The 16,616-nt window shown below is 34.5% G+C and overlaps 2 protein-coding genes across 2 annotated transcripts in view; one reads left to right on the top strand and one right to left on the bottom strand.

Moving 5' to 3' along the window:
• Window positions 1–2,919: 2,919 nt before the first annotated feature.
• On the bottom strand, window positions 2,920–6,968 carry LOC120278885 (probable (S)-ureidoglycine aminohydrolase). Its single transcript, XM_039285634.1, has 13 exons — window positions 6,857–6,968; window positions 6,644–6,764; window positions 6,301–6,388; window positions 6,135–6,211; window positions 5,706–5,745; window positions 5,256–5,322; window positions 4,739–4,824; window positions 4,469–4,550; window positions 4,255–4,311; window positions 4,046–4,084; window positions 3,704–3,774; window positions 3,205–3,258; window positions 2,920–3,110 (listed from the first exon to the last, which is right to left on the bottom strand). Exons 2-13 carry the CDS (start codon window positions 6,741–6,743, stop codon window positions 3,041–3,043), a joined length of 831 nt encoding a protein of 276 aa, XP_039141568.1. The 5' UTR covers window positions 6,744–6,764; window positions 6,857–6,968; the 3' UTR covers window positions 2,920–3,040.
• A 5,548-nt stretch (window positions 6,969–12,516) lies between these two features.
• LOC120278665 overlaps window positions 12,517–16,616 on the top strand; it is a 15,687-nt gene continuing 11,587 nt past the window's right edge. The window contains exons 1-8 of the mRNA XM_039285394.1: window positions 12,517–12,716; window positions 12,809–12,872; window positions 12,968–13,059; window positions 13,147–13,631; window positions 13,713–13,923; window positions 14,037–14,384; window positions 15,421–15,571; window positions 15,723–15,813. Of these exons, the coding sequence (XP_039141328.1) occupies window positions 12,564–12,716; window positions 12,809–12,872; window positions 12,968–13,059; window positions 13,147–13,631; window positions 13,713–13,923; window positions 14,037–14,384; window positions 15,421–15,571; window positions 15,723–15,813 (1,595 nt within the window). The 5' untranslated portion in view covers window positions 12,517–12,563. The remainder of the gene's footprint in view (window positions 12,717–12,808; window positions 12,873–12,967; window positions 13,060–13,146; window positions 13,632–13,712; window positions 13,924–14,036; window positions 14,385–15,420; window positions 15,572–15,722; window positions 15,814–16,616) is intronic.

Below are 16,616 nucleotides of genomic sequence, written 5' to 3'. Positions count from 1 at the left end.
GTTGTAAGTTCTCTCTTTACTTTATTGAATGGTCTCATCCATCTTTTAATATATATATATATAAACCTGTTAATTGTTATGATAGACAATGTGGGGACAAAATGTAGAGTTTTAGTTAATTGATTGATGGTGATCATATTAGTCAAAATTATTATTATTAATAATAATAATAATAATAATAATGGTGATCATCTATAAAGATATGAAACATTGGAACATAATTAATGGGTGTTATGGTGTTCTCTTAATTCGATTCTCTGCTTCTGCCACGTCACCACGCAGATGAGCCAAAGATTGGCAAGCTCCCTCCAAAAGAATTTTGTCTATTTTTGTTCATCAAACAATTGTTTTTTATTTGGACTGCGTTTTAATTTTTTAATTGTCAAAATCCTAAAACCCAAGTTTGGTGCGGCCAATCAAGTTTGGAGCAGAATCAGATTAATGGCTAGGCCTTGAAACAAATACAATTCCTCACAATTTGTGAAGAAGAAGATATAAGCACCATAACTCAAATCCTCATGCATTCACAGTGTGGGTAACAAAGGAAATAGTCAGGGAAATAAAAATATCACAAGTCTATTAAAAAAAAGGACTGAGAACTTTGCTTAGACAATCACTTATTCTTCTATTTTCAATGTGAAACTTCATCAAATACAAAGGTATATGGTGGTGTTGTACTTGTATCATTACAGATGCAAGAAACAGATCATCCAAGGACTTCTAGCAAGCATTGAAAACTCAAGCTATAAAGACATCCAATTCAATATAAAACTAGGAAATTCATACCAATAAAAACATTAGGAACAGTGGGCCTTGGGGTCCTGAAACAAAAGCATCCAATCTAAATCTATCAATGCATTCCCTCAATTCAGAAACCAATTAAAAAAACAGCATAAATTCCTCTCTATCAACAACATGATCAATGCCAATAACCCAAAATCAAAAATTGAGTGGAAATCAATGCTAACCAAGCCGATCCGATCCGATCCAACTCGATGACGAGAGCTTCGCAAGGAGTCTTGCCTCACTGACAATGAGAGGCGAGCAAGACCCTCCATGCAAAAAACAAAGGGCGAGCCCCACCATCATTTATATAAAACATAATAATTATGGTTTTTCTTCCTTTTATTATGGATTTGCAACACACGCAAGAAAACAACTTCTTGTTAATCAAATAAACATACATTTTTTTCCTGTGGTTCTTGAACAAAGTGTTGCATAGAAACAAGAGTTAACAACAAAGAAACAGCATTTCACAGAACCAGAACCATACATTTTTCCCTGTAGTTCTCAGAGAAGCTGAAAAGGGTTTCAGAAAGTTCTCATGAACAAAGTGTTGCATAGAAACAAAGAGTTAACAACAAAGAAACAGTTGAAACAGTACGAAGTACTAAAGAAACATTAGTCTCAACATTCTCAGTGAACAAACCTTCAAGGCCTTTGGCCTTGATTCACGATGCTGAAATTTCTTTCCCCTGTAAAGTAGTAAATAAAACATTAATCTCAACATTCTCAGTAAACAAACTTTCAAGGCCTTTGGCCTTGATTCACGATGCCGAAATTTCTTTCGCCTGTAAAGTAGCAAACAAACATTAATCTCAACATTCTCAATGAATAAAGGCCTTGACTCACGATGCCAAAAATTTCTTTCACCTGTAAAGTAGCAAAAGAAACATTAGTCTCAACATTCTCAGTGAATAAAACCTTCAAGGCCTTTGGCCTTGATTCACAATGCCGAAATTACTTTCGCCTGTAAAGTAGCAAACAAACATTGTCAGTGTACGAAATAGCAAAGAAACATTAATCACAACATTCTCAGTGAACAAACCTTAAAGGCCTCTCGTCGATGCCGAAGAAGTACTTTAAAACTTTCTGGAAGACGAAGGTGAGGAATCTCCTTTGCCGATAAGCTATGATCCCTCCTGTACGTCGGAGGTGAAGTTATTGAAAGCGGCTTCGAAGGAGTCTACACCGCCATGACTACCGTCCAATAAACTTCTAATATATGATCTTTGTGAATAGCGAAAGGCACAGCCAAGAACAATAATAGCAGCGAACACCACCATCCGATTTATCCCTTGGTTCACACTCAAATCGAACGGCAATCTTGAGATCCACTCCTGGTACTCGCCGGAGATCCCCTTCGTCTATGTGAACTGGCGGCAGGCAATCCAACAGGAACTAGGGCATTTTGATTCGCCGGCGTAATCGATCCTTGACTGGATAAAGGCAAAAAAGGCCCCGTTGCACTCTCTAAGCTACCAGCAACCGGCGGTGGCGGCGATCCCACAGCATTGACCATGTCCTCTGAATCTCGGCTTCTCCTCCCGCCGCTTCTCCTCGCCGAACCCATTGAACCTAGGGTTCTCCTCCTCCCCAGATCCATCGAGAGAGCTCGCTCCGAGCGAGCGAGCGAGGGAGAGAGAGATGGCGCGCGAGAGAGTTCGTTAGAGTCTGACAAAATAGGGGAAAAAATGCGTTTATAATTTTTATATAAATAAATATTTATATATAGTAAAAATAAATAAATTATTTGTTATAACATTAAATTTTGTTAATATCGTTAATATTAAATTTTCCAGGGATTCATATGCAAATGCCCTTTCAGAAAATAAAAAAATAAAAAAAATGAAAAAAAAAAAGGATAAGCGTGACTTTTCTCAAATGGAAATTAAGAACATAAGGGTTTGGCATTACTCTTGAGATTAATGAACTTCAGAATAAATATGAAATATATAAATAATTAGATTAAATTTGTTTTACAGTTCATATAGCAACATTGGGGATACAATCTAATTAAACCTGATTAGCCAAATCAAACAAAAAAAAACCTACTTTTTAACTTATTGTTTATTATTAGCAATCAACCAATAATAATTAATTGAATAGTAATTAAATTTAAGTAACGAAGCAATGAGATAATAAAAAGTGTGCCTTGATATGGAGAACTCAAATAATCATGGGATGTACACAAGCATTCCATAGACAGTGTAGATCTTACAACAGAGTTAACCATAATCAGTTAAATAGTTTTTAGTTTTCACAGGGGATTCCTGTTCACATCCTTGTACAGCAAATATCTTGATGGAGTTTTGCCGAGGGCCGCGTACCTGAATATTAGAGAAAATAATGGAATAAGATGAGCACAAATGAGTTGAAGTTCAGATTGAAGTTTAGAAGGTATCAGCAAAAGAAACATCATACCATTGTGGTACAAAAGGTGCCATCCAAATAGCATCACCAGCTTGTACAGGATACCTAATTAACGAGATCGATCAACAAACATGAGAATTCATGTAATTTCAAATCCTGCTGATGAATGATCATGGAACTAATTTTGATCTAAAGTACACTGCCGATCCTCGACCCCAACTCAGAAGAAAAAAAATTGAACATGGAGTACTTAACTCCAATATCAGCTTACAAATCAGAGCAAAAAATGACAACATAGAGTGCAAGAAAAAAAGCATTGTAGGATAGTTTTGCACAAAAACTTTTACTCAGCTGGGAGTGTTCAAATTTACCTTGATTTATATGAAATGCTTTTTGAAACAGTTACTGAAATAAATAGTGATGGTTTCAACTTCATCGGTGAAAAATTCTAACTTAATTTTTCTTATAAAATTTGGAACTAAAGCACAAAAAAACAAAAATATAATAAAATGTAGATAAAGTTCATAGAAGGGTCAACTTTCAATCTTACCAGCTGTCACCCAAGCGGTATATGCCCTGCCCCTCTAAAAGCAGCAAACCATGTTGATTATAATGAACTTCCTGCTCCCACAAAACAACCAGAGTTAAATGTTCGAGTCCTTTGATTTTCAAAGAAGGATGCGTTACTAGCTAGGCTATAGTTCAAAGACAGAAAAAAGAAAAAGAATTTTATTTATAAACTAGGTATCAAACTCCCAAGGGACTCGTGAATGCAACTGCATCTTATGTTATGACTACTTAACATCATAGACATATGCAAAGTTCAAATAGCCTCTTAGGTCCGTAAGGTTCCGGGCCTTCCGGCAAAGGTTAAATATAAGGCATAACAAACCTTCACATTAAGGTACTCTCCAGGTTGGAAATCCATAATCTGCGAGAAAATGGCAAAAAGTCTTAGTCCTTTGGAAGAAATATGCTTTTGAGAAGGTAAGAGGAGATTCAGAAACCAGCAGGTTTTGTGCTGACATGTCCAGTACTATTGAAGAAAGACATGAAGCAATCAGATGTAAAAACTGTAAAACAAATTTTAAATCAACTCACATGGACATTGAAATCATAAGGAGCTGAAGCAGGAAGCAGTTTCCTCAATTCAAATACCTAAAGATGCAGCAGAAGAAAGTGAGTTTCAAATTAAATTAAAGTTACAGGATTGAACTTGCAAATATAAAAATTAATGAAGAAATTTGTAAAGGTACATTCAGATAGATACACTCATACACATACAAACAGACATATCCTCAATTCAAAGACTAACCTCACCAGGAGTTTCAAGAAGAGGTTGCTTCTCTGTTGAGCCAATAACTGGCTCAGGGTAAAGATTTTCAACGCTGGCATATCTACATAAAACACACTAAGTAAGTTCTTTGCATTTGGAAAACGGAACATAGACAGAACACATAAAGAAGCATATACTATTAATCCACCAAAAACTGGAAACAAGAGGCACAAGAACAAGAAGATAAAACGGAAATTAAAGAAACAAGGCAAAAATAATTAATTATAGGGATATCAGAAGCTGAAAAACCTTCTCTCAAAAATGATAATGGTAGCTGTTTCATCAGATTCCAATGAATGTTTATAATTAGCCGGTAGATAGGCATAAGAGTCTACCTGCATCCGATCAAAAAGACATCAAAGATACCAAAAATAAGAAATTTGAGGAAAAAGGAAATATACAATAACCTGTTTTAATACCCAAATTTTCTTGTTTAAGAAATATTCCGAAAATCAACAATTGGAAAATGTAAGCAGCAAAGGGAAACCAAAACAAATTTCATGAGTTAATTTGAAGTAGCATTCTTCACAAATAAAAAGTCAATGTGTTACTTGTATATCAGCCACAGATATTCACACACACCCATACATATATATATACACATGAAGAAATCTTAGTAACTCTCCGTATCAAATATTACTGCCCTGCATCCTCCAAACCACCTCTAAGGTCTCATTTGTAACGAGAGTTCAGCTCCTTAGCACAATAAAACTGAAAATGAAGTAGCATTCTAATATTTAAGCCCAAGAAATAAATGTGATCTTACTGGCAATTGATGACTGATCCCAGAATCAGTTTTCAGCACAGCAGATCCCTGAACTACGAACAAGAACCTGAATTGATTATCATAAGCATAATCAATAGGTTAATCCCAAAGGATAAAATGATGCCAATCACCAATAAGTAATAAAATTTCTATTGATTATAATTGTTACTAATTACATTAAATAGCATAAGAAAATGTTGGGGTGTTTGATATCTCTGGCTCATGGAATTTAATTTTGCATATATTTGATTAGGTGACAAGACATATTTGATTGTTTTCTCTATTGCCCTTGTCATTTCCAACATCCTTCCCTTAGGTAGTATCAATAAGCTATGAAAGAAGCTGCCAATTAAATATAGCATGCATTAAGCAGTTATGCCAACTGCCAAAAATTTTAGAATAGTTTTTTCTCACAAAACAACTTGTTCAGATAGATGACAGAAAGGGCACCTTTCAACATCATGCGGGGGCACAGCTGATTTAGATTTCACTGCAGAGGAGGTAGATAGATAATAAGTGACATTATGCTATCAAGAACAAAGTGTCGCATTAGGGATTTAGAATAGATAAGCAGGTAAATAAGAACAGACTGAAGGCACAGGACCATTGAATGAAGAAAGACCACATTCATCACAATGGTTTAACGATCAGCTACCTGGTAGGTTGCACACAGCACAAGGGACATAAATCCCATTATAAATGACTATGTGCATAATTTTAAGGTCACAAAACTCTCTATATTGTGTTGTGTGCCGAATGCTTGCAGGGAATGAATAAAAAAAACCAAAAATACTGTAAGCATCTTCTGCTCCATAAATATCAAACCAAGAACAGATAATCCTTGAGTATCATATTTTATTCATACAGTGCAGAGCTTACCTTCCATCTTTGCTAGGTACATAACAAAGTGAGCGCCCATTGCTGGCGTAATCAAATAAGCTCCTAGTGTATTAATCCTACAACAAAAAGACACGAACTTTCAAATATTCCAGCTTTAGTTAAAACTGCATGTATGCAAATAAACTGGAAGCAGTGAAGAACTGACCAATCAGGCAAAGGGCTGAACACATGGCTTTCTGGTGTTATCACAGCATGATCTCTTTTGTACACACTACGTGTGAAGCCAGGCAAATCTAGCGAGCATTATAAGCAAACATCCATCAAGTATTCAGATTGAGAAAAAAAAAAAAAAAACAAACATTGATATTACATTTGGATTGAGAATAAGCATGGAAAAATTAAAACCAAAAAGTAAAAATTTCCTCAACTTAAGCATTTTATTTTCTTCACTTTTTTTTTCCCTCTTCTTTTTACTCCATATTTTTCTATCAATCCAGACACAATAACAGGAATCCATCTCTCTTGAGAGTATCTCTTCAGAGTGTTACCTTGGAGGTGGGAAGGCGAGAGGGTTGGGTTGGTGACTTTCCAGTAGAGAAGCCCTCGAGCTTGACTCCATGATGGATTGAGGAAGCGAGCAGAACCCATCGTCGCTCTCTGCTGCCAAACCTGCGACCAATAAAGAAACAAGCAAACAAACAACACTGAAAAACACTCCATTGCCAGATTGAGAGAGAGATCGAGAGTGGTCATGTGCTTACTGCGCCATGGAAGGAGGAGGAGCAGGAAGAGCGCGAGAAAGGAGTGCATTCTGGGGGAGTTCCTCTTGGAGAAGCAGAATGAAGATGATGACTCAGTGAGAGATAAAAAGAGGAAAATAAAAGAAAATGAAAAAAAAGGACATTAAATAAAGAAAATGAAAAAAAAAGGACATTAAATAAAATAATACATAAGTGAATCAATTGAGAAATAATTTATATTTGACTTCTATATATATAAAATCAATAGTTTAATGTTCTTCCTTGATTGAGGGTAGTGGCGTCAAACGGGTCGGGCCGCACGAGTTGGGTCGTGCTTGGCCCAAACATAAACTGCTGCAAGATCAGTCTTGGGTCGTCTTGAAGTCCAGGGGTTTTAGATACTGTATCTCGCTTTCAGCCAACGCGTCAAATACAAGTTTTTTTATTTTTTTATTTTTTTATGGTATATATAAGTCAATAAAGGGCTTTTAGTTTTATGTTTTTGAATTTTAAAATATTTTTATTTTTTTTTAGCAATTTTAGGGTTTTTTTTATATTATTGGGGTTTAAAATAAAAATAAAAATATAATATAACTGGCCCGGGCCATGTGTTGAGCCGACCTTGATGGTTGGCGGGCCGTGCCGACCCGATCACGTATAGGGTGTGGGCCGTAGTGGGCCCAGGCCATGCTGACCCGTTTGACACCACTAACTGAGGGTGTGCATGATGGAAAAAAAATAAAAAAAAAAGTTATTTTAGTAAATAAATAAATGTTGAGAAAATTATTTTTTTTTATTGAAGTTGGCCTTCCCATAAAATTTCAATTTTCACAATTAAAACTTATAATATAATAAGAGGGTCAATCTTCTACGTACGTTCATAGATTTACAATCCCAGAACAACCCTAATGAATCGGGTACCTTGATCGAACATTGTTCATGACATTGTTTATGCATCGAGACGTGACTATTTCTCCCATCCTTATTCTCATTCTTCCTTTTTAAAATATGGGACGTTTTATATAATAATATCTTTTATTTATTTCTCTTTCAAACAACTAATGCATGCTAACATGGCATTACAAGCTTAAAAAACATCCATTAAATATTTAAGAAATTATTTTTAAATTTAAATTTATATTTAATATTTTTGTAAATCATATTTTTTATTATTAAGGTTAGCACAGATGTTCGAAGCATGCATCGGTTAAATAAGAAAATTTATTTGAAATTTTATATACATAAAAATACACCCGTTGAGAGAAGTCTATCATGTATAAAGTCTTAGTATTTTACCTCTAGGGGTATAATTGATCGAGCTCGAGCCGAGTAATTGAGAGCTCAAGCTCTACCTCGACTAAAAATTTAGCACTTGATACTAGCCTTGAATTTATTTGAGTATTTATTTTATAGTTCGAGCTCGATTCGATACACAAATTGAGCTACTCAAGCTCGCTTAATTAAGCTTGAAAGGTTAAAAAAATCCCATATTAAGGAGTTTGACTTGAGTTCAAAAAGGATAAAATAATAATTTTATAATAAATCTAATATTATACATAAATACTTGATTAGGCTCATAAATACTCGAATTAAGTATCAAAATATTTGAACTCAGCTCACTCGACTGTAACCGAACCAAGTTCGAGTTTTCCATTAGTAGGGCGGAGTAGTTTTATGAGTAGAGGTGTATCATTTATACCCTTATTTTACCCCGTTCCATATCCTGAAAAAAAAATGATTTGTATATTTTTAATAAAAAAAATAATATTTATTTATTAATGATATAGTTAAAATCTAAATTAATGAAAAGCAAAGATGTGATTTCAAAATAAAAGAATTAAATAAATTAAGATAAAAAAAGGGGGAAAAAATCAAGGATTTAAAAACCGGACCGGTTGGTGAACCGGTTGGCCAACCGGTTCGCGGTTCAACCGGTCCAACCGGTTCGACCGGCCGGTCCAACATTTTTTATTTTTATTTTTAATTTTTGTTAAAATAAGAAATATGAAAAAATCATAAAATTATAAAAAAATTCCAAAAAATCAACAAAAAATCGTGAAAAATAGAAATTTAATAAATATAACTATACAATTAAAATTTTATATTTTTTACTAGCTCACAAGTCACAATTCCTACTTGAATTTTATTTTTAAAATATAAATATACAACTACAACTCTACAAATCTACAAGACTCAAGACAAGAGTCACGAGACTATATTAAAACCAAGGCTAACAAACAAGCTCACCACAAGAATTCAAAACTTCCACTTCTACATAAAATTTAATTTCTCAACATGAACATACGTAGTTATATACAAAAATACTACAAATCTACAAAGTACAAACAACAAACCACCAAACAAGTCCACAAGCATCAATTGATTCAATTCACAACTTCGACATAATAAAATTCAAAATTTCCAATATTAATACAACCATGAAGGCTTGAACCACCAAATAAATTCACAAGCATTAGGAATTCAAACTCCTACATAATAAAATTCATTGTTTTAAAATTCAACATTCAAATTCAAACAAGTCCAAACCAAAATCATAAGGAATAAAATTCAAATCATAAAATATGACACCACCACAAAAAAGTAAAAACTCAAGTTTTTCATCTTGTCTCATTCATGATTCATTAATTATCATCATTTCCACGAATTCCATCTTCTTCATTGCCTTGGTTGACATCAAAGGATGAGAAATTAATTCCATCTTGAACAATCAAAACATCCTCCTCTTGAACCGCCACAACATCATCATCATCATAATTTGTTGAATCTATAAAAAAGAGTATTTTGTAAATTATAAGTAATTAATGTTAAATAGAATATAAACTTTAACTTGTAATCATACTAGTCACTTAGTTATTCTTTAATAACTTAGTACTAACCATGAATATTATGGACAAATTCATTTTGCCCTCCTTCTCTTTGTTCTTGTCCTTCTCCTTCTACTTGAGCAACTATATTTTCCAAATCCTCAAGATTAAGTTCGGGTTCCCTTGGGGGTTCATTCTCAACAACCCAAGTGTCAATTTTGTCAATACACTCGTAATCTATCGGATCTAGATTGTTGCTCTTGTTGAAGTTCCTACAAATGGAAAACAATTTATCAAAGTTTATAAAAGATAAAGTCTCACATTAATTAAATAAATGAATAAATCACATACCTATTCTTCAAACGAAGATTGTAGTGTATATAGACAAGATCATTTAACCTTTGATGCTCCAACCTATTTCTCCGTTTTGTGTGTATCCTCTCGAATGCACTCCAATTTCTTTCACAACCCGAGGAAGAAGATGTTTGACTAAGAATTCTTAGAGCTAGCTTTTGTAAATTAGGAGCACTATGCCCAAAGAACCTCCACCATTCGTCTAAAGAAAAAAAAAACATTTATGTTATTGATGAATAATTGAATATGTAAAACACTAAAACTCTAGTTAAAAAGAAAATACAAGTTATTTATCTATTGTCATACCTGGCCTTGTATTTTTGCTAGAAGATTGGGTCAAGGTATTTCCAAAGCTACCCAATCGCTCTCGAAAAGTAGAAGATTCAACTATCATTTTGTTATGGTTCGGAGCAATATTAGGGTTGCTAATTATAGTTATAAACCCATTCATAACATCCGGTGAATGGCAAACATGAACCGTGTCTTTATCATATTGAAATGTTGGATTCAACCAAAATGCGGCAAGATGCAATTTCATTCAAAATGGATTCACCGGCTTCTGTAGGAATTTTTTTACATGCGGCAAGATGCAATCTCATTAGCCACTTTTTGTTTGTAAAATTCCCTTAAATTTTCTTGCAATTTATAACGAACTTCTGTAGGAACTTTTTTACATGGCCCTACATCACCCCTTTGGCCAGCAAGATGCAATTTCATTCTATGAATGCATCCACCTTTTACCACTTTGGAGCAAAAATTACAAATGAACATTTTTTTCCCATCATTGCTTCTTGATTCACTGATATAATTCCATGCTAAATCTGATTTTGAGCGGACTGATCGGGAAGATTGCTCAAATGAAGATTGAGTAGGTGGGGCCGATGTTGATGATGGTGTTCCGCTTGTTGGGTTTGAGCTACCTTCTTCCATTACCAAACCAAATAATCTGTTGGATAACAATTAATAATAAAAACCAAAAAAAATATCAAGTTATATAATTCCATTTGGCATTTTTGATTATACTAGAGAAAAATAAAAAATTAAAGATTTATTTAAATTATATTATGTATAGAATCATAGATTGATGTGTGACAATAAAATTGGGTTAATACAAAAAGTGTCTCTCTCAATGGGTGTAATAAACTTTTCAATTCACATTTATTTTGACATGAATTTATATATAAAATTTATCTCTGAATGTTGTGCGATACTAAAAATATTTATAATATATATTAAAATATACAATAAATTTTTTCATGCCATAACAAATCATTGAAAAATCCAACATTAAAAATAAATCACAACTATTATATATGATTATTGGCTCATGATGTTATATCTATTAAATTATTTAAAATCCCTTGTGCATTAACTTATTAATTTGGAAATTTTTATGGGGATGGTTGTAAATTACATCTCTAAATCTCATCCTTTGCTAATTTGTGGTGAACCGAAAGAGAGTTTAATTGCTACTTAAATGCATCCATGTTTAATTATTTCTTAATTTTTGTTTATTTGATTTTTCCTTCAGGCAAGAGTCAAGACAACGCAATTCACATGGTATATATTTTATTTTGTGCCGATTTCTTGAATTAATTAAATAAATAAAATAAATATGTTCCTGAATCCTAACTCCTAAGCATATGTTCCTTGAGGCTTGGACTCATAATTATCCTATTTACTAGTTATCTTCTCAGAAGATAAGATTATCCAAGATTCCAAATAAACTAAAAAAAATAAAAATAAAAACCATCATTGAATCTAACAAAACCAAAAAAGCTCAAAGGATGAAGTCAAACCTTAACCAATAATATGTTGTATTACATAATTGATGGAATCTAAATATCAAATAACCATTAAAAAAAAACAACAAAATACAAAATAATTGAAAAAAAAATTAAAAACTAGAGAAGAATTGAAGAACAGAAAAACAAAGTGAAGAACATGCCTTGCTTTGGAGAAGACGAGGCAATATCCGGTTGGTTGGGGCCGTCGGATGACTTAGAGTCTCAGATCGAAGAAGGTGACCTTGGCAGCTTGGCTTGCTCTAGGGTTTCGGCGATGGTCCTGAATAGTAAATACTGATGACAACCTTGGTCAATGTTCCTTGGCAGAAGAAACCTTGGTCAAAGAAGAAGTCCCGTGAGTAGTCAGTAGTGCTTGAGAGTTGAGTGACTTGAGTCGTGTGAGAGACTTTTGAGTTTTGAGTTTTGAGAGAATTTTTTAATTTTTTTTTTAAAAACCGGTCGGTCCGAGTGAACCGGTTCGCCGGTTCCCGGTCCTACAACGGTTCAATGCCGGTTCAGTCAAAACCCGGTTCTATATATATCAATGAACCGGACTGGTAGCCGGTTCCCGGTTCCCGGTTCAACCGGTTGAACCGCCGGTCCGGTTTTTAAATCCTTGGAAAAAATAGAGAAGGCACTCAGCCAGCTAAGGAACAGCTTAGATTTAACATTGTTCCGCGAGGCAACATAACATGCACGCGGGTTCTTTCTTTCGCCCGCGCCTTCCGTCTTGTTCAGGTTTAGGGTTTTTCGGAGTCAAGAATGGAGGACGCCGTTGCGTCGCTGACGAAGAGCTTGGCCCTCGTCCCGCCGGCTGCCGTTCCGGCGATCGTAGATTGCGTCATCGCGTCCTCCTGCTTCGAGCCTTCCCTTCTCTTCTCCTCCCTCGTTCGGACCATCCCTGATCCCGCCGAGGTCCCAAAACCTATTTCTGAATTTTGGAGCACTCTTTCTTTCTTTTCGTTAATCGATTATAATATATATTTTTTTATTCCCCATTGATGCAGGTTTTTGAATCGAACTGCATTCTATCTCATGCGGTTGCACTTGGCCATCTGATTAAGCTCACTCGTAAGCTATGAAGCTTACACGATGAAAAAATTATAATTTTTCCGCCACTTTTTGATGTGATTTTTGTTTGTGTTTTTGTTTTTAATGATAATTAGCAAGCAATGATGCTATGGAGCTATTTATCTGGAAAGTGTTTGTTCCAATGGTCAAATCTGTGGAACCGAATGATACTGAGTCGATTAACCAGGTAATGCTAGATTTTATTAGTATAACTTTGAATGGATTTGTTTCTTCTTCCAATCCTTATAGTGGTTATTTATTGGTTCTTGATTAGGGTTTGGGATTATTCTGTGATGTTGTGCTGAAGACTCATTCTTGGGAGCTTATAGGGACAATTCTGTTGCCATTCTGCCTGGAATCACTTGTTAAAAACCTGGGTTTGATTTGCAATGAGGAGCTGACCATCTATCGTTGGAGCATTGAGGATGGATTTGAGCAAAAACCAACTGGAATTACAAGAGGAAGTTTACCATTACTGATCTCATGTCGAATCTTGATTTCATTGCTGAATTCTGCATTGGAGAGTGAGCGTGAAACTCATAGCTCAGAGCGGAAAGTAGTAGATGGGTTTGGTGACTCCGGACGTTTCAGTCATAATCTCTTGTGGGACTTGTCGAATATGGTGATTGAAATACTCACACAGAGTACAGAGCACCAGTCTTGTGTTATTCGGCTTATCCTTCCACATATACTCAGATCATTTTGTGATTTTGCTTTGGTAAGGGTGATGGTTAATGGGTCAGCATGCACGCTATCCAGGCAAGAGTTTGCTCTCCTCCCTTTTGCTTGTTGAGTGTAACTCTTGAATCTTTGTTAATATGAGTCACTTTGATTTTACAGGATTTCTTTCTTGAAGAAAATTTGGGCATGTTGCGTATGCTTGTTCTCTCTTGGACATGAAGAGAGAATTGATGCCTATAATATACTCTCCATGTGTTTCTCTTCATTTAAGGTCATTAATGGGTGTGGAAGTACATCAGAAGGTGAGTTAAGTGAAAAATATGATTTGAGCAATGAGAAGGAATTTTGGAAGGAGATACGTAGAGGACTGGTATATTTATGACCTTTCACATTCTTTTATGGGGGCTGCTTGGAAGCATCCATTGTTTGATGGCAACAAAAATGCCGATTTTTCACTGTTCTCTTTCTTGACATTGTAAACAGGTTGATAAGGATCCATTTTTGAGGAAGCAGGCTTTGTATGTTTTGAAAGTTTCACTTTGCAATTGTTATGATTCCGTTGGAAACAAGGATGATGAATATTGCTCTAGTGCCTCAAGATTCACTGTAGATTCAAAGAATGGCCACGCCATCTCTAGCAATGTAACTCATGCACAGACCAAGAGAGGAAAGTGGGCAGATAAAGAAGCAAAGTCCATGGGTGTTGGAGAAGTTTGCCATTTGGGTGCGAATGGTTTGAGTAGCCAGGAAAGATGGACAGTCTTCATATTACTGTATGAGATGCTTGAGGAGTATGGCACTCATCTAGTTGAGGCAGCATGGATGCACCAGGTTTGTGTTCATTCTTATGAGTTTCTGAATGCTAGTACTTTTTCTTTTGAATTTGTTTTTTGGAGATGAACTTTTTTCTGACTAAATTGCAAATTTTGTTTCCTAGATTTTTTTTTTCAGTTATGTTTGTCAGTTTTGCAGGTAAGCAATTTGCTGTGAACAAAGATTTATTACCTATTCATTGAGTTAGTTTAATTCACTAAATGTTCAACTGCTAGCATATGAGTCCATATTGGAAAGTAAATTGTCATTTATCTGTCTATTTTCTTTGTGGTGGCTTTTTACTGAAGGAGGAATGAACCTATGAAGCCATGGCCGATATTTGAGCAAGAAGAAGTGTATGGTGGAATGAAGTCATCAAAGCATTGCTAATCATTCTATTGGCAATGCTGCTATTTTTCTCACATCAAGCCCATATTTTTGCATTGTAGATGCTCGTACTAGTTACCAATTACAGAAATACTTTCGTGACTATTATTTAAATTCATACTATTGCAGTATTGAATATGTTACATTTGGTAAAAATAGTTGGCTAACATTATAATATATGTTATATGATTTGGTTTTAGAAATTAAAATTTTTAGGATACAAGTGGCACATACAAAAACAATAACTTTTGTTTGTATTAGTTTTAACTTTTAAGCACTTACATGATGGAGCTACTTGGCTACTAGCAACCTGTTCCTTTCTTGTAATCCTATTGGTTTTATTTGCATTACAATTGCTAAACTGTCCAAAATAGTGGTGTTTTCTTTGATTTAGGTGTTGACATTATGATTATTAAAGACCACTTTAATGATCATAAAGGGATTTCTAAGGCGAAACTAACTATTGTTCTTTGTATAAATGAATTTAACTCGGCTTTGTCTGTACAATCTAACCATGACCTGCTTTGCCTCTTCTCAGAGGGGTAATAGCTAAATTATAAATATCTTGCTCTGTTAACCATAAATCTTATGATGCGAGGAAAAAAAAATAAAAACTTATATGCTCTTTGTCAAGGTGGCTCTGGGCCTTATACCATCTTTTCTCTAGGTATCCTTATTTTTGGAATCTGGGCCATTCAGTACATGTATGATTGCAACTACCTGTGCTGTTCATCAAGTACAAATGGACACTTTAGATGGAATTTTTAACTGGTTGTCAGTTCTGTGGGAGCGTGGCCTTTTTCATGAAAATCCTCAAGGTCCAAGATCATAATCTTATGTAATTATATTAATATAACTTTATTATTATTATTATTATTATTATTATTATTATTGTTATTGTTATTGTTATTATTTACTATCTACTATTATGAGCATTCTAAGGAACTTTTTTGTTTGTTAATGTTTCAGTTCGCTGCTTAATTATGGATTCTTTCTTGAGCATTTCTATGGGACAAGATGCAGATTATGCACAAAAAGTGCCCAGAAGCTTTGTTTTTAGGTCCATTCATCTTGGGGTTAAATGATGTTGTGCAACTATAAGGACTTTTGGTTAGTTTTACTACTCAAGTGTTTCTACATTCCTAGTGGTTATATTTTTTATGCTATTGTTGGTTTTGGAATTTTTTTTTTAGGAAATGGTAAATTTTATTCCAAGAGATTGAGGCGTTGAATATGATGTTTTATTTTCTTTTTTGTAAATTATTTATTCAGGATCATGCATTTTGGCCAGTACTTTTTCATCTTATAATCCTGTAAATAAGAAATGCTCAGTCAACTAATTTTTGTTGGATCCTTTGAATCTACAATAATTTCCTTTTGGTAAATATCTTGAATATTTCTTTTCCTACAAGTATGCTGTATTGTACTCAAAGATCAAAAAGATCAATATGCTTTTTACCTTTTCTGTCAGGTGTGAAAGGAGTTTATATGTCGACAATTCATGGCGCGTACCAAACTATTTTACAGGAATATTCTCGTCAAAATGCTCTTTGAGGTGCTCTATGTGTGTATATATATACACAGGCATGATATATGCTCCATTGATTTATATTTCTTTTGCCTCGTGTGTGGATCTCATCTGGGGATGCTGTTTGCTACTCTATAAGTCGCTTCTAGTCTGCATGTGATTGGACATTTTATATAATGCAGCCGTGATGCCCAGCCTATATGTATCAAGACATAAAACAATCTTCGACAATACTGCTGTAGCTGTTGTATGGTTTTGTTGCTCCAATTGTGTTCATCCGCTTTTATATATATATATACTAAGGTAGTGTCTACTGATTCTATCTGGAATTAGAT

This window comes from Dioscorea cayenensis, chromosome 16, assembly GCF_009730915.1.
Source record: "Dioscorea cayenensis subsp. rotundata cultivar TDr96_F1 chromosome 16, TDr96_F1_v2_PseudoChromosome.rev07_lg8_w22 25.fasta, whole genome shotgun sequence".
NCBI classification, from domain to species: domain Eukaryota; kingdom Viridiplantae; phylum Streptophyta; class Magnoliopsida; order Dioscoreales; family Dioscoreaceae; genus Dioscorea; species Dioscorea cayenensis.
This window is presented reverse-complemented; position numbering and strand designations above follow the sequence as displayed.